General features: G+C 49.7%; 2 protein-coding genes and 1 non-coding gene across 6 annotated transcripts in view; 1 reads left to right on the forward strand and 2 right to left on the reverse strand.

Moving 5' to 3' along the window:
• Positions 1-248: 248 nt before the first annotated feature.
• Positions 249-3,675, reverse strand: LOC130490102 (zinc finger protein 22-like). Of its 2 annotated transcripts, XM_056863900.1 has the most exons (4): positions 3,588-3,675; positions 2,450-2,569; positions 1,774-1,776; positions 249-1,162 (listed from the first exon to the last, which is right to left on the reverse strand). In XM_056863900.1, exons 1-4 carry the CDS (start codon positions 3,673-3,675, stop codon positions 249-251), a joined length of 1,125 nt encoding a protein of 374 aa, XP_056719878.1. The 2 variants fall into 2 exon arrangements, 1 of the variants encoding a protein (XP_056719878.1); XR_008933837.1 differs by lacking the exons at positions 1,774-1,776; positions 3,588-3,675 and having other exon boundaries at positions 1,108-1,162; positions 2,450-2,541.
• A 9,583-nt stretch (positions 3,676-13,258) lies between these two features.
• FBXL19 (F-box and leucine rich repeat protein 19) overlaps positions 13,259-23,374 on the forward strand; it is a 36,770-nt gene continuing 26,654 nt past the window's right edge. The window contains exons 1-3 of one of the 3 annotated variants that reach the window (XM_056863853.1): positions 13,274-13,374; positions 13,563-13,613; positions 22,117-22,321. In XM_056863853.1, the coding sequence (XP_056719831.1) occupies positions 22,148-22,321 (174 nt within the window). In that variant the 5' untranslated portion in view covers positions 13,274-13,374; positions 13,563-13,613; positions 22,117-22,147. Of the gene's footprint in view, positions 13,375-13,562; positions 13,614-14,698; positions 14,728-22,116; positions 22,322-23,374 lie in introns of those variants that run through there. The other 2 variants (XM_056863854.1, XM_056863855.1) reach the window with 2 other exon arrangements.
• Positions 17,509-17,580, reverse strand: TRNAA-GGC (transfer RNA alanine (anticodon GGC)). The gene has a single exon. It is a non-coding gene; the product is annotated as a tRNA-Ala (tRNA).

Below are 23,374 nucleotides of genomic sequence, written 5' to 3' on the forward strand. Positions count from 1 at the left end.
TCCCTTAGCCGTCAACTGACCCCCGCCAACCTCGTTTAAGTGATCAATAAACTCTTAATTATTAAAAAAACATGAGTTCTCTGATCGCCTTGGTAACGATTCCCCTACCTAGCAACTGATCAGCAGTTCTTCTTCCTAAGGACCAGTTACTTCCCCGGCAACCAAATCCCATGCACCGGCCAATTCCTTCCCAGCAAGTGGTTACCACAAGCAACACTGCTTCTTTCCCCCAATCACGCTCCTGCCCTTTATTCCACCCCCCACTGCCACCCCATAATCCTCATGGAACGTGGGTCAATGGGAGACGGAGACGGCAGCATGGAGGACGTGAGGGACGGACTAGGGGGCGTCAGCGATCTCTGAGGGGACAGAATTTGTTCCGCGTCCCCTTCCCGGTCGCTGGGGAGGCGGGCAAAGGCTGTCCAGATGCCCCGCGGGCGTGGCTTGTCCCCCGGGGCAGGGGCGGGGTCACCGTGGACCCGCTGGTGGCGAATGAGGGTGGAGGACCGACCGAAGCTCTTGCCGCAGCGGGCGCAGCGGTACGGGCGGGCCCCCGTGTGGGCCCGCTGGTGGACGGTGAGGTACGAGCTGTCCCCGTAGCGCTTGCCGCAGACGTTGCACTTGAACGGCTTCTCGCCCGAGTGGATGATCTGGTGGCGGATGAGGTGGGAGCTCTCCGAGAAGGACTTTTCGCACTGGGTGCAGCGGTAGAGCTTGACCCCCGTGTGCGTGCGCTCGTGGCGCACCAGGTCCGACCGCTGAGAGAAGCTCTTGGTGCACGACCGGCACCCGAAGGGCTTCTCCCCCGTGTGGACCCGCTGGTGCCGTATCAGGTGTGAGCTCAGCGTGAACCTCTTCCCGCAGTCGGGGCAGTCGAAGGATTTGGGGGGAGCGGCCCCCATTCGGCAGCAGCCCAGCCGGAGACGGCTGCCCCAGGGACGCCTCCCACGGGAGGGTTTTTCCCCTCTGGCTTTGGCACTGGGGACGTCATCGCTGAAGCTGTCCCTGCTATCCTGCAGTGCCTCACAGGCCTCTTCCCAGTCTAGGACCGGTGGGGAAACCACTGAGGTATCCTCTGGATCAGGCCTGTCGGGCGCAGCGGGGGTTTCCTCCTCCTCTTCTTCCTCTTCCCAGTCTTCATTCTCACTGGTGGTTGCCTCGTCTGGTAAGAGGGGAAGAAAAATGCAAATTAACATGCAATTATTAAAATTAAAAATTATTTCATAGAATCACAGAAACATAGTGTTGGAAGGGACCGCCAGGGTCGTCTAGTCCAAAGCTTCTTAAACTGTGGGTCGCGCCCCCGTATGGGGTCCAGTAACTGAATGTGGGGGTTGTGAAAAATTTGGCAACAGTAAATGGTAAAATTATATGTATACCAAAGAATTGTTTTAAATTAAATTTCTTCATGATTCATTATCAGTAAATGTTTGATTTGTATACCTATTTTATATACCTAAATACCCGGGGTCGCGTAAACATTTCTCAGGCGAAAAGGGGTCTAACTCCCTGCACAATGCAGGGAATTTACGACTACCTCCCCCCACACCCCCAGTGACCCCCTACTCCATGCCCAGAACCCTCCAGGACCCCTGGCCAATCTAGCCCAGAGGAAAATTGCTTCCTGACCCCAAAGTGGCGATTGGCATTTCCCTGGGCATGTAAGAAAGGGCCACGAGAGCCAAACACTGACGCGACCTGTCCTGCCCTCCCTCTCACGATCTGGCTAAGTTCACAGAATCAACAATGTGGTGCCCTTGGGTGCCATGGCACCTGCTGACACCTTTCCTGGTGCCCACTAAGTGGTTTTAGAAAGTGGGCGGAGCCAGGCGGGGCTTCCACCCAGCTTCTGATTACCTCGGCTAAAAACTGGCTTCACCTCAGACAGGACACCAGGTGTGCGGCCTCTTCTGAACCACTTAGATAAAAGTGGGAGATGAGGACAGCAGAAATCCTACTGACAGTGTGTGATACAAAGCAGAATGGAGGGTGCTGTCAGCATTTGAGCCAGCGTGATGTAGTGGTTAAGAGCGGTGGTTTGGAGCGGTGGACTCTGATCTGGAGAACCAGGTTTGATTCCCCACTCCTCCACATGAGTGGCAGAAGCTAATCTGGTGAACTGGATTTGTTTCCCCACTCCTACACATGAAGCCAGCTGGGGGACCTTGGGCTAGTCACAACTCTCTCAGCCCCACCTGCCTCAGAGGTGTCTATTGTGGGGAGAGGAAGGGAAGGTGACTGTAAGCTGGTTTGATTCTTCCTTAAGTGGTAGAGAAAGTTGGCATATAAAAACCAACTCTTTTTCTTCACGCTGTGTTGGGATCAGCTGGACAGTGGAATTCCTACCAACAGTGTGTGATACAAAGCAGAACAGAGGATGATCTCAGCACACTGTGTTGGGATCGGCCGGCTTCCCTCTTCTGTGAGAATGATGTGACTTCTCACTCACCTGTATGGGCATCTCTGGTGCATCTTCTTTCTTCTGGGCTTTGGTCCAGGTCCTGGTTTGGGACTAGCGGTTCTTCCCTTTGCTCCATCCAGATCACGTTGGGCTTGATGATGGGGAACCCTGCTCATAAGCACAAAACAGATCTCTTCTGCTGAAATCCCATCTGGCTCTCAAAAACATCTCTTAACGTGCCCTATTTTCCAGGTGGAATGCAGAAATTGATGGACCATTATCCCATTGTGTCTTTATGTCTTCAGTTTGTTTTTAAAGACTTGTTTTCTACTTTCAGCTTTTTATAGTACCATCTTCGGGGAGGGGGGACTTCTAAAGAATTGGCCATTAAATCATTTTTTTTAAAATACAGTAGACCTGTGAAATAACTTCCAAATCTTTCAGAGCATTAATTGGATTTAGAACCACCACAACAAAAATAATATTGACTCATTATTAGGCTTGATACTTTTGCTAATTACTGAAATATATTAGCGATAGTAAAACCACAAGGTTCGCTTTTCAAAAACTGTAATACCTTTGGCCTGGTTTTGCTTCTTTGCTTGAGAGCCAGCATGGTGTTGTGGTTAAGAGCAATGGAGTCTAATCCTCCACATGAAGCCTGCTGGGTGACCTTGAGCTAGTCACAGTTCTCTTCGAGCTCTCTCAGCCTCACCTACCTCACAAGGTGTCTGTTGTGGGGAGGGGAAGGAGATTGTAAGCCGGTTTGATTCTCCTTAAAAGGTAGAGAAAATTGGCATATAAAAACAAACTCTTCCTCTTCTTCTTTGATAACTAGCACAGGGCTAACCACTTTACTATTAGATTTTATGACCAGCAAGCAAAGAATAAAAATTTATTACTGAAAATCTCCCTACCCACTGTGTCAGAAGGTTGAAGGTTTTATTTAAGACCACATCTGATTAATTTATTAGCAGCCCTAAATGTTGGCTTTTCATGCACTTTATGTATTCTATAATGTAAGCCGTCTTGAGCTCTGTAAAGGAAGAATGGTGGCTAAGAAATGTTTTAAATACATGAAATGAAATAAAATAAGCAACACGCATTTAAGGCAAGATCGGGCATCTGCTTCCCTGGAAAGGCCAGTGCGGAAAATTGAGTGTCCAACGGTGCTTTGACCCCTTACCCAATGAGATGACGTCTCCATAATTATCCTGCATCACGTCCCTATAGAGCTCTTTCCGCCGTTCATTCAAGACACCCCATTCCTCCATCGCAGCTCCTTGCAACATAAGAACATAAGAAAGGTCATGCTGGATCAGACCCAGGCACATCAAGTACAGCAGTCTGTTCACACAGTGGCCAACCAGGTGCCTCTAGGAAGCCCACAAATGACTGCAGCAGCATTTTCCTGCCTGTGTTCCAAAGCACCAAATATAATGGGAATGCTCCTCTGATCCTGGAGAGAATAGGTATGCATCATGACTAGTATCTATTTTAACTAGTAGCCATGGATAGCTCCATCCTCCATAAGAAAGGCCATGCTGGATCAGATCAAGGTCCATCAAGTCCAGCAGTCTGTTCACAGTGGCCAACCAGGGGCCTCTAGGAAGCCCACAAGCAAAGACGACTACAGTAGCATTCTCCTGCCTGTGTTCCAAAGCACCTAATATAATGGGCATGCTCTTCTGATCCTGGAGAGAATAGGTATGCATCATGACTAGTATTCCTTTTGGCTAGTAGCTATGAATAGCCCCATTCTCCATAAGAACATAAGGAAAGCCATGCTGGATCAGACCCAGGCCTATCAAGTCCAGCAGTCTGTTCACACAGTGACCATCCAGGTGCCTCCAGGAAGCCCACAAACAAGACAACGCCTTATAACACATTGAGCTGCAAATTCAGGATGGGCCAAAGAAACTACCTCTTCACACCTTGAAAAGTTAACTCATGGAACTCACTGCCACAGGATGCAGTGAGCGCTACCCATTATAGACTGACGTCTAGAGGGGCCTGGGCCAGTTTATGGAGGACAGGTCTTTCGAGGGCTAAACAGAACCTCCAGGTTCAGGGGCAGCATGCCTCTGAATAACTGATGTGGGGCAGGTGGGTTTGGCCATCAGGCCCAAAGGCATCCGGTGCTCCAGTTTTTGGGCACTCCATTGGATGGGACCTTCATCTGATCCCTGGGTGTCTTGTGTCTTGGCTTCACCCTCAAGAAAAGAAAAGATCTGTATTCACTCCATCGATCCATCTTGCAAATGTTAAAACATAAAAGGTTAGTGCATCACAGTGGGAACGTAATCTGCACCAGCCCTGAGAGATCTTCAGGCAGAGAAGGAGAAAGCGGAGGGCCACAGCTAAGTGGGGAGAGTAGGAAGAAGACAGAAACAGGCTGGGCGGGGACGGGGGGTCTGCAGGCAGATGGAGAAGGGAGTGCTGTGCCCCATTATGCCCACTTCGGGAAATATTAGCCACGAATAACTAGCAGAGACTAGTCATTAGGAAGAATTTTCTAACAGAGAGCGGTTCCTCAGTGGAACAGGCTTCCTCGGGAGGTGGTGAGCTCTCCTTCCCTGGAGGTTTTTAAGAAGCTTGATGGCCATCTGTCAGCAATGCTGATTCTATGACCTTAAGCAGATGATGAGAGGGAGGGCATCTTGGCCATCATCTGGGCATGGAGTAGGGGGCCACTGGGGGTGTGGTGGGGGGAGGTAGTTGTGAATTCCCTGCCTTGTACAGGGGGTTGGACTAGATGACCCTGGGTGTGGAGCAGGGGCCACTGGGGGTGTGGTGGGGGGAGGTAGTTGTGAATTCCCTGCCTTGTACAGGGGGTTGGACTAGATGACCCTGGGCGTGGAGCAGGGGCCACTGGGGGTGTGGTGGGGGGAGGTAGTTGTGAATTCCCTGCCTTGTACAGGGGGTTGGACTAGATGACCCTGGGTGTGGAGCAGGGGCCACTGGGGGTGTGGTGGGGGGAGGTAGTTGTGAATTCCCTGCCTTGTACAGGGGGTTGGACTAGATGACCCTGGCCATGGAGCAGGGGTCACTGGGGGTGTGGCGGGGGGAGGTAGTTGTGAATTCCCCGCCTTGTACAGGGGGTTGGACTAGATGACCCTGGTGGTCCCTTCCAACTCTATGATTCTATGACTGGGGGGGGGGGAGCTCAACTCCAGCATCGCATTGAAGGGAGATTTCGGAGGAGTGGGAAGGGAAGAAGTCTCTACCCACCCCCTCCCAAAGTGGCACCAGCCCTGTGTGGCTGATTTACTCATGGTTGTGCCAGTTGAGCACAAAGTCAATTGCGGGGAGGGGGGGGTCCTACAAACCTGCAACAGACCCACCTCTACCCACCTGCCGCCAGCCCCAACCCCCTCAACCCCCAACCAGAGCTTTATTCCCCCACGCTGCTCCTCCCCTTTGCCTGGTTCTTGCATGCACCTTCGCGCACTCACCCAATGCCCTCCTCGGGCTTGGTGGGAAATGCAATGCCCCCCCTTTATGAACCTGCCCCCTTCTTGGAGGAGGAGGAGGGGGCGGGGGGGGACGTGGTCTCAGGGGCCCAGCCCTTGCTCCACCCCCCGCTCCACCCCCCACTGGTGGAAGCGAGAAGTGCACACGCACGCACGCACATGCACATCTGCGTCTGGTGCGCCGACCGGAAGTTCCCCGCACAATTCGGAGCCCTCCTGCTCCAGGGGACGCGCTCTCTCTAGGAGCCCTAAAAAGTCGCGGCTCTATCGCTTTAACCCCTGGTGGGGCGGAGGGGCCGTGCACGTTTCCCATGGCTTGGAAGCCCATGCGTGCGGATGGCCAAATTAACCCAATTCCTGCATGGAAAAGATAGGGAAGGATTTAAAAAAACACGGGCAAAGGCCATCACAGATTGGGATTAACCGGCAAAAAAATGGATTTTGCTATTTTAATTCGCGAGTTAGAGAAACTAGTTTTAATACTGTTGACAGATGTTTTTAAAACGGTTAGGACACTTCTTCGGAAGTCGGGTGATGGGTCACGTTTTTAAGGTGGGTGGAGGGTCGAAGGGGTATCTTTTTGGTCTTAATAACTTTGTAACTACGAATGTATTAATAAGCATATATAGATACTCTTTTGTATTATCTTTTGTTATATTTTTTGTATTATTTTTATTGTGTTTGTTTTTTGTTTTGTTATAAAAATTAATAAAAAATTATAAAAGAAAAAAAAAGAAACACACACGTGCTTTAAGCACACACGTACACCAGATTCTGCAACCAGGTTTTTTGCTCTCATTTAATGAGAAACTTTGCTAACATTCAGACATGCTTAGGCTAAAACTGCAAGTTTGTCAAGGGGCCGTGGCTCAGTGGTAGAGCATCTGCTTGGCATGCAGAGGGTCCCTGGTTCAATCCCCGGCATCTCCAGTTAAAGGGACTAGATAAGCAGGTGATGTGAAAGACCTGTGCCTGTAGGGTTGCCAGCCTCCAGGTACTAGCTGGAGATCTCCTGCTATTACAACTGAGCTCCAGCAGATAGATATCAGTTCGCCTGGAGAAAATGGCCACTTTGGCAATTGGACTCTATAGCACTAAAGCCCCTCCCCTTCCCCAAACCCCACCCTCCCCAGGCTCCACCCAAAAAAGCTCCCACTGGTGGCAAAGAGGGACCTGGCAACCCTATCTGCCTGAGACCCTGGAGAGCCGCTCCAGGTCTGAGTAGACAATACTGACTTTGATGGACCAAGGGTCTGATTCGGTAGAAGGCAGCTTCATGTGTTCATGTGCTCGTGTGTCTACTTTTCATGACTGATAGTGGAATGTGAGAACTGGCTCCCCTGAAACGCGTTGCCATCAATATGATCAATGGCCGGACGAACTTCCGTCTGTGAAGATGGCTCCTTCCCTGAGAACTTAGAATATTCACGAACATTCACAGCCAGTCCACATGAGAGACTTCGCCACTATAAGGAGAAAGCGGTGTCAGAGTTGGAAAGTATCCTGTTTCCTACATTTACTGATTAATTGTGTGGATTTTTAGCTCCATTGAATGTAGCCGCTTTCTATCCTCCACGTCACACGGTTGTTAGGCAGGTGTCTTCTCTTAATTTTGTGGAGCCTTATTTGCAATCGAATTTCTGAAGTGATTTTTGAGTATCAGATACTAATGACAGAAGAGTGCATTACAGTCAAGTATTCCCAGGTGATTCCAACAGTAATGTGAGAACCATTATCCTGCAACAGGACTTGATGTCCATAGAGACCACACTACCCTGCTCAGGGTTGTTAAGAGGGGACCCTGCTTTCAGTCTAAAACTGATGGACTTACACCTCCTGTTCCAAGATAATCATTGCTAGGAAGTAAAAAACAAGACCTCGCATACATTCCCTTTGGGATGCAAATATTCAATGTCTACTTTAACTTTCTGGCTAGAGTTGCCAGGTCTGGGTTGGGAAATACCTGGAGAGTTTAGGGGTGGAGCCTGAGGAGGGCTGGGTTTGGGGAGGGACTTTAGTGGAGTATAATGTCATAGAGTCCACCTTCCAAAGAGGCCATTTTCTCCAGGTGACCTGATCTCTGTCACCTGGAGATCAGATGTAATAGCGGTAGACGTCCAGTCACAACCTGGAGGTTGGCAACCCTAATTCCTGCTCAGTGACAATCCATGTAGTCTTTGGCAGAAGAGACCAGCCATTTGGAGGGGCGACAAAGGATATGTGTGAATGCCTCATGAAACGCAATATTTCAACTTCGATTGTGTAGCATGTGGCAAAAGATAATCTAATTACGTGTCGATTTCGCTTGTGTGATGTTAATGTTAAAGGGGAAAAACTTTCATGTACAGGTTTGTAAGAAATATTCAAAATGATAATTTAAGCAAGTTTAGTGGACATTGTCACGTCATGAGACGACAAGAGTCACTGGAAAAGACAGTCATGCTAGGAAAAGTTGAGGGCAGCAGGAAAAGAGGAAGACCCAACCAGAGATGGACTGACTCAATAAAAGAAGCCACAGCCTTCCGTTTGCAAGATCTGAGCAAGGCTGTCAAAGATAGGACATTTTGGAGGACTTTCATTCATAGGGTCGCCATGAGTCGGAAGCGACTTGACGGCACTTAACACACACACAGTGGACATCGACTTTCTAGCTCTCTGCCGTCTCCCATTTCAGCAGCATTTGTGTGTGTGTGTGTTATATGTCATCAAGCCACTTCTGACTTCTGGCAACCCTACGAATTAATGACCTCCAAAATGTCCTATCGTCAACAGCCTTGCTCAGGTCTTGCAAGCAGAAGCCCACGGCTTCCTTTATTGAGTCAATCCATCTCTTGTTGGGTCTTCCTCTTTTCCTGCTGCCTTCATTTTTTTCCTAGCGTTATTGTCTTTTCCAGTGAGTCTTTTCTTCTCGTGATGGGAGCAAAGTACGAGAAAAGAGAACTGTCACCACAAACACCCATTGGTAGTAAATGTCCCACAGGTGGCGCCACTGAACCAAATCACCAAAACCAGGTTGGAAACAGATGCAAAACCTATTGCTGTGTCAAGTTAGTGTGGGATTTGTATCTTTTTTTATCACGTATTCCCATTTCCTCGGTTTTCTATCTATTTTTAAATTGAGAATTGGTGAACTTTTGTAAAGCCTCTCTGATGTTTTAACTACTGTATGATTAGTAGCATTTAGGCAGGGTAGGGAATGCTTTCAGTCCTGCCGGGGGATTTTTAAAGAAGGGGGTTTCTGCTTAAATGAGCCTCATTCATTACAGGAAGATGAATGAGGCTGAATTGGGCTGGGGAGTCTTAGGGTTCCTCCACCTGCATCTTTCACTGGGGGGAGGGATCAGTTGGACATAGTGTTGCAGCTAAGGTTGCCAACCTCCAGGTACTAGCTGGAGATCTCCTGCTATTACAACTGATCTCGAGCCGACAGAGATCAGTTCACCTTGAGAAAATGGCCGTTTTGGCAGTTGGACTCTATGGCATTGAAGTCCCTCCCCAAACCCCGCCCTCCTCAGGCTCTCCCCCCAAAACCTCCTGCCGGTGGCGAAGAGGGACCTGACAACCCTAGCTGCAACTCCACATTGGGAAAATCCTGGAGATTTGGGGGGCGGAGTCTGGGGAGGGCGGAGTCTGGGGAGGGCGGAGCTCAGCAAGGATGTAATGCCCTAGAGTCCACCAGCCTAAACTGCCATTTTCTCCAAGGGAACTGATAGTCTAGAGGTCAGTGTAGGATTGCCAGACTCCAGATGGTGGCTGGTGACCTCCCAGGATTACAACTGGTCTCCACAGGAGATCAGGTCCCTTGGAGAAAATGACTGCCTTGAAAGGAGGGCTCTCTGGCATTATACCCCACTGAGGTCCTTCCTCTCCCCAAATCCTTCCCTCCCCAGGCTCGACCCCCAACATCTCCAGGTATTTCTCAAGCCAGAGCTGGCAACCCTAGTGGTAATCTTGGGAGAACTCCAGGCCCCACCTGGAAACGGACAACCCTATTTGGACTGCTCACTCACTAATACCTACAACTAGATTTTTGCAGCTCCGGACAGAAAGTTCCCTTTCTGGCCTGTTGCCACAAAATGAGGATGCAAAGCCAGAATTTGTATGTATTTGATCTTTGCTGCACGCTTCCTCCAACGAGCTCAGGGGGCACGTATGGTTCTCATTCTCACCTCTCCATTTTATCCTCGCAACAACCCTGTAAACTGGCTAGGCTGAGAAAGACTGTAGTCCAACACTGGAACCGCACTACACGGATTAAATGAATTGGGTGTTTGGGCTGTTATGCGGACACACACAAAGATGTTCTAAGGTGGAAAGTGAACATACTCTAGTGGGCATCTAGACAGATGAGAGAAAGAAAAGGCATTGTGCCCACAACCAAAAAATACTTAGTCCTCAGGTTCTTTCTTGTCAAAACATGACTTTATTTAGGAGGAAATGAACTCCGTATATGCTCAGAAGTAGTCAAACTGGGGTTGCCAGGTCCCTTTTAGCCACCAGCGGGAGTTTTTTTGGGCGGAGCCTGAGGAGGGTGGGGTTTGGGGAGGGACTTCAATGCCATATCCAATTGGCAATGTGGCCATTTTCTCCTGATCTCTATCTGCTGGAGATCAGTTGTAATAGCAGATCTCCAGCTAGTACCTGGAGGATTGGAAATCAGCACAGTCAAGGTACAAAATTACAAAATTATTATTAGTGATTAGGACAAATTACAACAAGTGTTATACAACAACAACAAATGCTATCCTACTATGATACATATATACAAAATTCTCTCGATGTCAACCACACAGATGTACACATATTCTCAATGCTATGGATGCAATTTTTCTTTATGGTGAGGTTGAAAAGTCCAATTCAAGTAGGATATCCAATGAATGCATCTATAGCATTGAGAATATGTGTACTCCTGTGTGGTTGACAGTGAGAGAATTTTGTATATATGTATCATAGTAGGATAGCATTTGTTGTTGTTGTATAATACTTGTTGTAATTTGTCCTAATCAGAATACAGAATACAGAACCTTTATTGGCATTTACAGTAACAAAATTGTCCTAATCACTAATAATAATTTTGTAATTTTGTACCTTGACTGTGCTGATTTCCAAACCTGCTAGGTACAGGCATAGTGATGCTCTTATTTGTTTAATCAATGCTATAGATGCAAATATGCAATTTTTCTTTATGGTGAGGTTGAAAAGTCCAATTCAAGTAGGATATCCAATGAATGCATCTATAGCATTGAGAATATGTGTACTCCTGTGTAGTTGACAGCGAGAGAATTTTGTATATATGTATCATAGTAGGATAGCATTTGTTGTTGTTGTATAACACTTGTTGTAATTTGTCCTAATCACTAATAATAATTTTGTAATTTTGTACCGTGACTGTGCTGATTTCCAAACCTACTAGGTACAGGCATAGTGATGCTCTTATTAGTTTAATCTATTAGTACCTGGAGGATGGCAACCCTAACTCAACCTTAGCAGCCTGTCAAGGCTCAGACACAAATGGCAGTAGTGCTATTGTTGATTAGAGGGATTATATTTCTGTCCTACTCAATGAAGTACAGTATTGCAAAGGCAAATCGTTATTATGTTCAAACATAGAACTCTCTAGGCCTTGAGCTGTAGTCTTTTTTTTGGGGGGGGAACTCAATTTCCCACAATGCAGTTTGACAGACCCCCCCACCCCGGCCCGCAAGCCATATTAGCTGTAGCCCAAGCATTCTCCTTGAGGCCAATAATCAAAACATTGAGAAAACATTGAGAAAATCCATCCTGGCACAGATCTCGAGAAAACTACATTTCCCATGAAGCCCCACGCCTCAGCGGCGGTCTGAAACGGAGTCCAAACACGTCCCTCGGCGAGCGGGGCAAAACACGCCGAGTCGACGGGCCAGCGAAACTACCCTTCCCGAGCTCCCTTGCGCCCGCAGCCTCCTGCCGCCATCTTAACTGTAGTCCAAACATCCCTTTCCAGGCCATAGTGACCAACGAACCCAAGGCGTTGTAGAGAGGGGGGCGGGAACTACAGCCCCCACGCTGCCCCGCGCGGCGGCGCCGGAAGCCATCTCGGATGTAGTCCAAACTTTTCCCCGGTGCCCATAGAGCCGGATGCGTCCGAAGAGGCCGAAAAGACTACGCCTCCCGTCGGCCCCCGCGCGGCGCTGTTCCCTTCTGGCCTTCCTGGGGCCGCCATGATGGGATTTTTTGTGTGTGTGTGTGTGTGTGTGAGTGAGTGAATGTGTGGTGTGTGTATCAGTATGTGCAAGTGAGTGAGTGAATGTGAAGGAGGGAAGAGGAGAGGATGAGAGAGACGGGGCCAGGGGGCTCCACCAGCACCGGGGGGCCCAGCTCTCTCCCCTCCGGGGGGCCGCGGGGGGGCCCGAACCCCGCGCCCAGACTGGCCAATTCGGAGGGGGGCGGGTGGGTCTAAAGCCCTCCCTTATGTGGGGGGAGGGGCAGCTGGGCAGCTCAGAGCCCCCTTGAGGAAAGGTGTGAACTGGGGAGGAGGGTGGGGGGCGCTAGACCCCCACCTCCTGTAAATTGTGGGGTGGGGGGGCCTTGCTTGCCTTTTTAGCACTGGAGCCAGGGGGAGGGCCCCACCCCACTGCATAAGCACGGGGTTTTGCAAGGCTCACAGCTTCCCCCTTTCCTTCCTTGGCAGGGGGGAGGGAGGTTGCTAAGGAGGGGGGGAGCTGGGCCTCTTGGATTTCGGGGGGAGGCAGCCGAGAGATGCCCCCCCTCAATTAAGAAGAAGGGCTAAGCAGTATTGGGGGGGGAGAGGAGGGACCCCCCTCGCCTTTTTGGATCGCCCCCCCCAATCCCTCTGCTCCAAAGTGAATGGAGTTATTTGAGTAACAAGCCAAGAAGGGGTGAAGTCCCCCCCTCTTCTTCCTCCTCCTCCTCCTCCAGCCAGCCCAGAGAGTGGGGAGTGGGCTTCGTGAGGGGAGTGGTCTGCCTACATTTGAAAAGGGGAGGGTGGGTGTTTGGGCAATTGAGGAAAATCTCAGTGGTGGGCAGAGGAGGAGGAGGAGCCAGGAGGGAAAAGAGGGGGGGTGACTGGAGGTTGTACCGCGCATAGGCAATGCCAGGGCTCCGTCCAAAATTAGGGGTGCAGGCGATCCCCCGGGTCGGTGTGCGGTGTGGCAGGGTCTCCTCGCCGTAAATGAGCTGGGCAAGGGAGCCCCCTCCCCGCACGCCACCCCCTGCTTTTCTCCCAAGGGCAAGGAAGCAAAGAGTGAAGGGTAAAACGGCAGAGGGGGTGAGGTGTGGGGGCACAGCTGCCATGGACCTGGAATAGCCTCTTTGGGGAGATCGTCCTGCCCGCCATCCTCTTGTCCTCCCCCCCATATTTGCGGGGGGGACGAAGAGACAGGCGCATACACACACACACATCCTTCAACAACTGGCTGGATCTCTTCTCTCCCCCCCCCACCCCACCATGACAACAAACCCAGCACTAGAATCGCCATCTACCCCATGGCCACATAGCAGGTGAGTAACCCATCTCTCTCTCTCCCTCCCCCTAAACCCTTCGTGATTTTAAGGAGGGGGGGTGTCCTGACCACCTCCCATCTCCCATCCTCAGGCACCTTTCGCTGGTTCTTCTCCGGGGTGTGTGTGTGCTTGTGTGTGTGTGTGTAGCGATTGTAAGACATCTAGCATCTTTTTTTCTTTCCGAGACTGCCAATGGGTAAGGAAGACTCTTCGGTGGTTGGATGCGCTTCCCAAAGGTAAGTTTTGCTCTTCTCTCTTGGCTTTGCCAAAGAATGTTTTCAAGGAATAAACCCTTGTTTCCCCCCCTTCCGCCCCCCCCATCAAACTCTTGCTCTTCCCTTCACCCCAGATCTCCCCATTCAAAATTAATTCTGTCTTCCCTCCACGTTATGCTTTGAGAAGGCTGGCTGTTGCTTTGCACAAAAATGACCCCCCCACACAAACGTCTGTATGTGTGTGGAAGGCAGATTGTGTGAACGCACACGGCATGTGAACACATCACAACAACTCGGTTGCAGAGAAGGGGGAGGGCTCAGGAGCTCTCAGGCGGGCTGCAAGAATGTGCCTGTTCGGGAGGGGTTGAGTGCAGAACCGATGCTACCCCCCACCTTAAAATGCAAGGCATACGATTGTATGCCCCCCCTGCTCCCCCATTCCTCTTCTCTATCTCCTTTGTTGTTTTGTTTTCTTGGGCATTCTTCTCTTTCCACCCTGTGTTTTGTCACCTTGGGTTGGATGATTTTGGTTTTCCTTTTTTTTTCCCCCAAAAAAGAGGGGTGGGGAGAACCCTGCTCCAAAATGCATCTTTTTTGGCCAGGTGGTTTGGAATGGGGGGGTCACCTCTGGGTGGGCTGAAATTGAGAGGCAGGGAAGGGGGGTTCTTGAAGGAGCAGGATGGCTTTGGTGTATGTGTGTGGGGGGGGCAAGCATGGAACCAAAGTTTCTCCTCTCCGATTTCCAGGGGAAGGAATTACCAGCCGTAAATGCCTCTTGCCTCTGTGTGTGTTTCTCATGTTTTAACCCCGGGGGTGGGAGGGAGAGGGGATGGGCCGTGTCAGCCGATTTCAGGGGGCCCCCCGGACCGAGGATGGCTTCGGTTCTGTCCCTCAGAGAGCTGTGGGATCCAGAGGGGTCTGCTGGAAAGGGTCTTGCTCCTGAAAGCCGCCTGTGTTTAAAAGGCTTTTAAAGGGAGTGGGTGGGGAGGGGGGAGCAAAGGCGATGTGTCAGGCGAGCTGCAGATGGCGGAGAGGATTCGGAGGGATCCGGCGATGGGCACCATGGCTGAGGCGTGCGGGATCCCTTGCCAGCACCGGACCTGTCAGCTCTGAGGCCAGGTTGGGGCACGATGAGGTATCGGAGCCAAGTTCCCACAAGCAGAATCTTTGGGGTTGGATGCTTGAGAGAGAGAATGGAGGGGTCTTACAGGGAAGCAAAGCTGGGAGAGGAAATAGTAGTTGTGGTAACAGGATTTTCCATGGGGGTGTGTGTTGTTTATGCATGCGTTGTGTGGTCAAAATGTTGATTGTGGGGGCCAGAGTGGCAATGTGAAGCTCACGCGTGGACTTTGTTGATGCCCCATACAAACTAAGCTGCATATGCCACCCCACCTGAAGCCCTTTCCCTGTTTTGTCCCAGCCTGACTTCCCCCCGGAACTGTCACACTTGAGATGGAAATTTCAGAAATAAAGGGACATTGGAACTGGGATTTTTTTTTTTTTTTTTTTGGCAGAGAACGTCAAAATGATTTAGGTGTCTGTGCATTTTCGGTGTTGGGGAACGGAAATATTCTGTGTAGACAACAGACCTTAACTTCATACTTTAGTTTGAATGAAACCAGTGCTGTCCCTTTGAATTTTCTCAGCAAGACTTGGTTTTTCTGCAAAGCCCTTTGGGTTATGCTGTAGGTCTTACTTTCCATCTGAGAATGAGAAGAAGAGTTGGTTTTTATATGCCGGCTTTCTCTACCACTTAAGGAAGAATCAATCCAGCTTATAATCACCTTCCCTTCCCCTCCCCACAACAGACACCATGTGAGGTAGGTGGGGCTGAGAGAGCTGTGACTAGCCCAAGGTCACCCAGCTGGCTTTATGTGTAGGAGTGGGGAAACTAACCCAGTTCCCCAGATTAGCGTTCGCCGCTTATGTGAAGGAGTGGGGAATCAAACCTGGTTCTCCAGATTAGAGTCCACCCCTCGAAACCACTGCTGTTAACCACTACACCTCACTGGCTTAGATGTGTAGTATACTTTATGCTTGCCTCTCTTGTATCGTCCTTTCCTCCACTGCCAAAGCTGAGAACTGCACTGGAACGTACCCGAAACACAGGCTGCCGCAGAAATTGGCAGCTGCCCTTTTGCTCTCCTTCCTCACCTCCTGCTGGAATTTTTGGTAGGACATACCCGTGTCCTGAAGGCGGGATGACCCACATTTCCCCTCTCCTCATAATTGGCTGCTGGTCGGATGCTGGGATGGCAGGATGCAAAGGAAGGCTGGAATCGATATTGCATGTTCCAAGTCATGTCTGGTTCAGTTCTAAATTTTGGCTGTTGGGGAAACCGCAGTAGTGTCTAGTTTGACTCTTCAATTGTAACCGCCTCAGGGCATGGTTCTTAGTCATCCTCCCCCCCCCCACATTACCTGTAATCTGCCATGTATAGATCGATGGTGCTATGTACGTTCGGAACAATTAACATTAATCTCGCAATGGTTGTGCCTTTTCTACGAACTTTCCTTTTTGTATCTCACGTGAAAACCTTTCCATTTGTCACCTGCCCCTGTAGGGATCCTCCCTCGCGCCACCCCCTTTTCCTCCGCTGTCACGTCCCACCTTTTTGTGGGCTCCCGCACACCTCAGGGCAGTGGCAACGGAGATAGGAGCAAAGGTCCTCTTCTTAGATGAGGGGCTGTGGCTCAGTGGTAGAGCATCTGCTCGGCATGCAGAAGGTCCCAGGTTCAATCCCCGGCATCTCCAGTTCAAGGGACGAGGCAAGTAGGTGATGTGAAAGACCTCTGCCTGCGACCCTGGAGAGCTGCTACCGGTCAGAGTAGACAGTATTGACTTTGATGGACCAAGGGTCTGATTCAGTATAAGGCAGCTCCATGTGTTGACTCAAATAGCACCTTGATTTTTGGGGGAGGGGCTGTGGCTCAGTGGTAAAGCATCTGCTTGGCATGCAGAAGGTCCCAGGTTCAATCCCCAGGATCTCCAGTTAAAGGGACTCTCCAGGCTGTCAGGCAGAGGTCTTTCACATCACCTACTTGCCCAGTCCCTTTAACTGGAGATGCTGTGGATTGAACCTGGGACCTTCTGCATGCCAAGCAGATGCTCTACCACTGAGCCATGGCCCCTCCCCAAACATGACCCACTGCTTTGTTTTTGAACAAAATGGGCCATTTGTCCACATGAGGGCTAGGGCGTCTGCCTTCTCTCCTAAGATGATCTCTGGGTGGACTTCAACTCTGGAGAGTTAGGTGGGTGACTTCTGGCCCCCCAAAAAGGGTCTTTTCTGTGCTGGCCCCCAGCAGTAGAACTCCTTCCCCAAGGAGATTCACCTGGCAGCAGAAGCCAGGCTAAGAATTTTCAATTAGTACTTAAAGTTTTGTTTTTGCCATCAAGTCGCAGCTGCCTTATGGCAACCCTGCTGGGTTTTCAAGGCAAGAGATGTTCAGAGGTGGATGAACACATGAAGCTGCGTTCTGCTGAATCAGAGCCTTGGTCCATCAAAGTCAGTATTGTCTACTCAGACTGGCAGCAGCTCTCCGGGGTCTCAGGCAGGGGTCTTTCACATCACCTACTTGCCTCGTTCCTTTAAGTGGAGATGCCGGGGATTGAACCTGGAACACATGAAGCTGCCTTATACTAAACCAGACCCTCAGTCCATCCAAGTCAGTATTGTCTATCAGACCGGCAGCAGCTCTCCGGGGTCTCAGGCAGGGGTCTTTCACATCACCTACTTGCCTTGTCCCTTTAAGTGGAGATGTGGGGGATTGAACCTGGAACACATGAAGCTGCCTTATACTGAACCAGACTCTTGTTCCATCCAAGTCAGTATTGTCTACTCAGACCGGCAGCGGCTCTCCAGAGTCTCAGGCAAGGGTCTTTCACATCGCCTACCTGCCTGGGCCCTTTAACTGGAGCTGCCAGGGATTGAACCTGGGACCTTCTGCATGCCAAGCAGATGCTCTACCACTGAGCCACAGCCCTTCTGCGTTGCAACCCTGGACTTCCTTGGTGGTCTCCCATCCAAATACTTGCCAGGGTTGGCCCGGCTTAGCTTCTGAGATCTGACAGGATCAGGCTAGCCTGTCCTGTCCAGGGCAGGGCAATTTAATATAAACTGCCCGTTATTGGCACGTGTACTTCTGTGCCCTGTGCTTATTTAGTTGCCTTTTAAAGTGTGCTTTATTTTTAATTGTTTACTATTGGTTATTGTAATTCATAATTAAAGCCATAAGCTCCGTTGACGGGTGTTATCATGGAAGGGTGGGATGGAAGGCATTTTGAAAAGGAATAAACGGTGGCAGCTAAGTTGGCAGATTTCTGTCGGTTTCAGAAAAATTGCAATGAGAAGGAGGAAAAAAGGAAAAGCATGTTGAGTTTGGTTCTTCTGCTTTTCTCTTTCCTAAGGGTCAAGCTCCACTGCGAGGGTCTTTAGCTGTATTCTCTTTCTTGCTGCTGCTTCTAAAAATGCTTCCAGAGCAGCACGTGATCCTTAACTGTGCAGTGCAAGTACAGGAGTCGGTTGGTAATGCACACAGAATTTGGTGTCCCCAAACCATTATGAAAGGTTCTGGTCCTTAAGGTTTGAAAGACTGTGAAACCTCAGAAGCCGGAGGACGGGGAGGTCTGAGCAGGGTGTCTGGGTTGTGGGGCAGCATCTTTCACCTTTCCCATCACCACCACTTTTATGACGTCCCCTTCCTCTCTTCCTTCAAACCCTTCCTTCAAACCCAGCTATTCTGCGAAACCTTTGCCATAAACTTTCAATCTTTCACCTTTCTATTGAGAGCCAGAGTGGTGTAATGGTTAAGAGCGGTGGTTTGGAGCGGTGGACTCTGATCTGGAGAACAGGGTTTGATTCCCCACTCCTCTACATGAGTGGCGGAGGCTAATCTGGTGAACTAGATTTGTTTCCCCGCTCCTACACATGAAGCTAGCTGGGTGACCTTGGGCTAGTCACACTCTCTCAGCCCCAGCTACCTCACAGGGTGTCTGTTGTGGGGAAGAGAAGGGAAGGTGATTGTAAGCTGGTTTGATTCTTCCTTAAGTGGTAGAGAAAGTCGGTGTATAAAAACCAACTCTTCTTCATCTGCTCACAACCTGAGTTCGATCCCGACGGAAGTCAGTTTCAGGTACCCGGCTCAAGGTCGACTCAGCCTTCCATCCTTCCAAAGTCGGTAAAACGAGTACCCAGCTTACTGGGGGTAAAGTGTAGATGACTGGGGAAGGCACTGGCAAACCACCCTGTAAACACAGTCTCCCTAGTAAACGTCAGGATGTGACTTCACCCCATGGGTTAGGAATGACCCAGTGCTTGCACAGGGGACTACCTTTACCTTTAGACAGCAATGGACCCCAGGCAATCTAAGGCTGTTACCACACTAGGTATTCCCACTGATGTATTAAGAGTTTGAAACTATTATAAAAAAATACTGTTCGCACTTTGTTTGGCCCCTTTAGCTGTGAAGACGTCTTCCAACCATTTTTTAGCCGTGGCATCCAAAAACCCTTTTAAAGCGATGTTTTTTATAACATTTCCAAATTCTTGATACTTGCCGGGCAACCCTTTTGAACTCGGGTCTCCCCAGCCTTAGACCAACGCTAAATCGCAGCGGCCCTAATTCCAAAAGTTAGTTGCCAAGAGTTAGAGCAAACCAGAGTACTCTCTCTGTGTGTTGTTCCCCGCTTAGCTCCTATGTTGCCAGTGACCCAGAGAAGAAACGAATGGAACTCGGGCGCTCCCGTTCTGTCTTCGTTTATTAATATAACTTTAAGAATGTCATGGTTGTACTTCATTAACCCCAGTCGGAACAACAGGAGAGGAAGAGTCCACCTTCCCCCTTTCCCCATGCCGGGAAGCAGAGTTTCTTATTTATTCATTAGGAGTTTATTTTCTTTCGCGAGTAGTGTTTGGTTAACTTCCTTGTGCGGTGGTTCGCCGGAGAGACTCTCTCGCTGTGTGTTCGGTACGCCGATATTCTAAGCTAGAGTGATTCCTGATTGCTATGCAACGTTCCTCCGTGGTGTAATGGGCTTCCCAAGAGAGCTGTAAAATATAATGTGGAAAAAAAAGTGTACTAAAATGCGGAGCATTGCAGAAATGAGGGTTGGATCTGAAGTTAGCCTTCTGCGAGCAGGAAGACACTTCCACACCCTGCCTTGTGTGTTGTGGACATGAAGCTCTGAGAGCACAGTCCTGTCCTAGTTGTGTGTCTGAGTTTCGGTTGGCAGAGCCTTACGAACCGGACAAGCATCCTAGGAGCCTGTGGTCCACCACCTCTCATCTCCGCTTCTTGCCCTTTGTGGTCGATCCCATCAGGTCGGGTTGGTCAGATGTGTCCAGGTGGTAATGAATGCCTCTCTGCGGGAGGACGTAATTCCGACCGCTTTGAAAGCAGTGGTCGCGAGTTCCCCTCTTGAAGAAGAAGGCATCCCTAGACTCAAATGATCTAAATGAATGATCCGGTGGCCAGGAGGCCATTCTTGAGTGGCTGGTGGCTACTCCTCTTCGAGCGGTTTAGGAGGAGATGGATTATAGTTGTGTGTGAGTGTGTTAAGTGCCGTCAAGTCGCTTCCGACTCATGGCGACCCTATGAATCAATGTCCTCCAAAACGTCCTATCTTTAACAGCTTGGCTCAGGTCTTGCAAATCGAGGGCTGTGACTTCCTTGATGGAGTCAATCCATCTCTTGTTGGGTCTTCCTCTTTTCCTAGCATGATTGTCTTTTCCAGTGACTCTTGTCTTCTCATAATGTGACCAAAGAACGACAGCCTCAGTTTAGTCATTTTAGCTTCTAGGGTCAGTTCAGGCTTGATTTGATCTATAACCCACTGATTTGTTGTTTTTTTGGCAGTCCACTGTATCCGTAACACTCTCCTCCAACACCACATTTCAAAGGAATCTACTTTCTTCCTATCAGCTTTCTTCATTGTCCAGCTTTCACACCCATACATAGTAATAAGGTATACGATGGCATGAATTAACTTGATCTTGGTTGCCAGTAGTTAGATCTGTTTTAATCTAGAACCAGGCCTGGATTTTGGGAGAGAAACAGCCTTGGTGCTATGGGGTCCAGCCAGGCTTTATTTGATGCCCCATGCTATTTAACTACATGAAACTGCGGGGGGAGGGGGAGATTTCCAGAGATTTGGAAGGTGGTTCTATAATATGCAGATGTTACCCAGCTGTATTTATCCTTAACAGCGGAGTTAGCAGAAGGTCCTAGAGAAGGTAATGGAATGGATGAAGGCCAGTAAAAACCAACCAGGCAGAGGTGTCATTGATGAGCGACAAGGAACAAGGAGTCAGCCTGTCCTGGGTGGGCGTGCACTCCCCAAGTAGAAGAAGAAGAGTTGGTTTTTATATGCTGACTTTCTCTACCACTTAAGGCAGACTCAAACTGGCTTACAAGCACCTTCCCTCCCCCTTCCCACAACAGACACCCTGTAAGGTGGGTGAGGCTGAGAGAGCTGTGACTAGCCCAAGGTCACCCAGCTGGCTTTGTGTGTAGTAGTGGGGAAACAAATCCAGTTCACCAGATTAGCGTCCGCCACTCATCTGGAGGAGAGGGGAATCAAACCGACTTACAATCGCCTTCCCTTCCCCTCCCCACAACAGACACCCTGTGAGGTAGGTGGGGCTGAGAGAGCTGTGACTATCCCAAGGTCACCCAGCTGGCTTCGTGTGTAGTAGTGGGGAAACAAATCCAGTTACAGCTGTCCCCGAGAAGTGTGATCTGGTGCCGGGTGAATGCATCCAGGCTAGATTACTGCAATGGGCTTTACATGTGGCTGCCTATCCGAAATTTCGTTAGTGAGATTTTGAATTAATAATTCCAGCTATAGTGTGTGTAAGGATGTGTCATTGGCCACCAATATCAAGTTAATTCATTCAATCGGATTCCCTGTTACGGATACTGTGGATGGCCAAAAAAACAAATCAATGGGTTATAGATCAAATCAAGCCTGAACTGACCCTAGAAGCTAAAATGACTAAACTGAGGCTATCGTATTTGGGTCACATTATGAGAAGACAAGAGTCACTGGAAAAGACAGTGATGCTAGGAAAAGTTGAGGGCAGCAGGAAAAGAGGAAGACCCAACAAGAGATGGGTGGACTCTATAAAGGAAGCCCCGGCCCACAATTTGCAAGATCTGAAAAAGGCTGTCAAAGATAGGACATTTTGGAGGACATTGATTCATAGGGTTGCCATGAGTCGGAAGCGACTTGACGGCGCTTAACACACACATAGTGTGTGAGGGCTTTTTTCTGGTCCCCAAATTTGGTGGTTCTTTTGGCTCTCTTGACGATACCACATTTTGCTCTGCAGCTTTCTCAAGATGTCTTCGATGCCCATCATGCGCTTAGGAGTTTCCCCCCTCGCAGCAGCGGCGGTTGTGAAGTTAGTTCCTCCTGCGCTCCGCATCGCCCTTGGCCGGCCACCAGCATCCCCCTCCACCCGCCGTCCCAATTCTCACTCGCTTGTCTGTTGTGCTTTTTTGTCTCCTCTGCTCCCCGCAGCCCTGATAGTAGCTGAAGCGGGACGTAGCCAATGTCGTCCAGCAAAGGGGCGGGGGCTGGAGCTCGCCGGCGGCGGACGCGGTGCCGGAAGTGCAAAGCTTGCCTGCGGTCGGAGTGTGGGGAGTGCCACTTCTGCAAGGACATGAAGAAGTTCGGGGGGCCCGGGCGCATGAAGCAGTCGTGCCTCCAGAGGCAGTGTACAGCGGTAAGGGGTGAGGGGAGGTCAGGCTGGGCTGGTGGGTTTTATTTATTTTATTTATAGATTATTTCAATTCAATACCCCACTCTCCCCGACGGTAATCGGTTTCAGGTAGCCGGCTCAAGGTTGACTCAGCCTTCCATCCTTCCGAGGTCGGTAAAATGAAGACCCAGCTTGCTGGGGGTAAAGGGAAGATGACTGGGGAAGGCACCTGCAAAACCACCCCATAAACAAAGTCTGCCTAGTAAACGTTGGGATGTGACGTCACCCCATGGGTCAGGAATGACCCGGTGCTTGCACAGGGGACCTTTACCTTTTTACCTCCCCCGGCCAAGACCGGGCTCAGAGCCGCTTACTGACAGCACGCAACTAAGAGTCTGGGTCTTTAGGTGCGATGCCCTGCCTGACAGGGCGTTAGTTTAGAAAGCACAGTCTGCTCCATGGTTTAAATAATTTAAAAGCGACCATCTTAGACTAAGATTTCAAACTATAACCTTAGAGCAGCGTTCTTTGCTCTACGCTTTGAAACTACGCCAACAGCCGTTTTAGTTGGGCGGGACAAACAAATCCCCAAGGATCAACGCTTGTGTATCTGCAATACCCATGTGCAGGAGGAGTTACCCCATTATTTATTTTGTTGTCCACTCTATGCACAGCCCAGGATTAAGTTTCTCAATGGGCTACTAGTGGGTACAAAACCTCCGCTCAGAAAAGGAAAAAGTCATATCCTTGCTGTATGACTGACGAGTATATTTCTCATAGAACATCAGAGAGGCTTACAGGGAATAATAACCCATTTATCAATAAAACCATTAAAACAACATTTAAAATAGCCCTAAAATTATGTAAACCAAATATCCTAGAACTACTTGGGCGCCTCTAAGTGTAAAAAGTTACAACTAGGCAAGCAGATGGACGACATACAACAGCGGTGAGGGTTGGGGAGGCCAGCAGTCATATATGGAAAACCATGGCTGGCCTCAACCGTAACCCTGGTGGAATAGCTCTGTTTTACAGTTCCTGTAGGGCCCTGATCTCACTAGAGAGGCTGTTCCACCA

Source organism: Euleptes europaea, chromosome 18, assembly GCF_029931775.1.
Source record: "Euleptes europaea isolate rEulEur1 chromosome 18, rEulEur1.hap1, whole genome shotgun sequence".
Lineage (NCBI taxonomy): Eukaryota > Metazoa > Chordata > Lepidosauria > Squamata > Sphaerodactylidae > Euleptes > Euleptes europaea.

What these genes read in the sequence shown, in the direction of transcription:
- LOC130490102 (XM_056863900.1), bottom strand. Translation starts at nt 3,675, where the DNA reads ATGGAGGAATGGGGTGTCTTGAATGAACGGCGGAAAGAGCTCTATAGG. An exon ending in TGGAGACGTCATCTCATTGG is followed by an intron (nt 2,570 to 3,587) that starts GTAAGGGGTCAA and finishes GCTTATGAGCAG; the next exon opens with GGTTCCCCATCATCAAGCCC.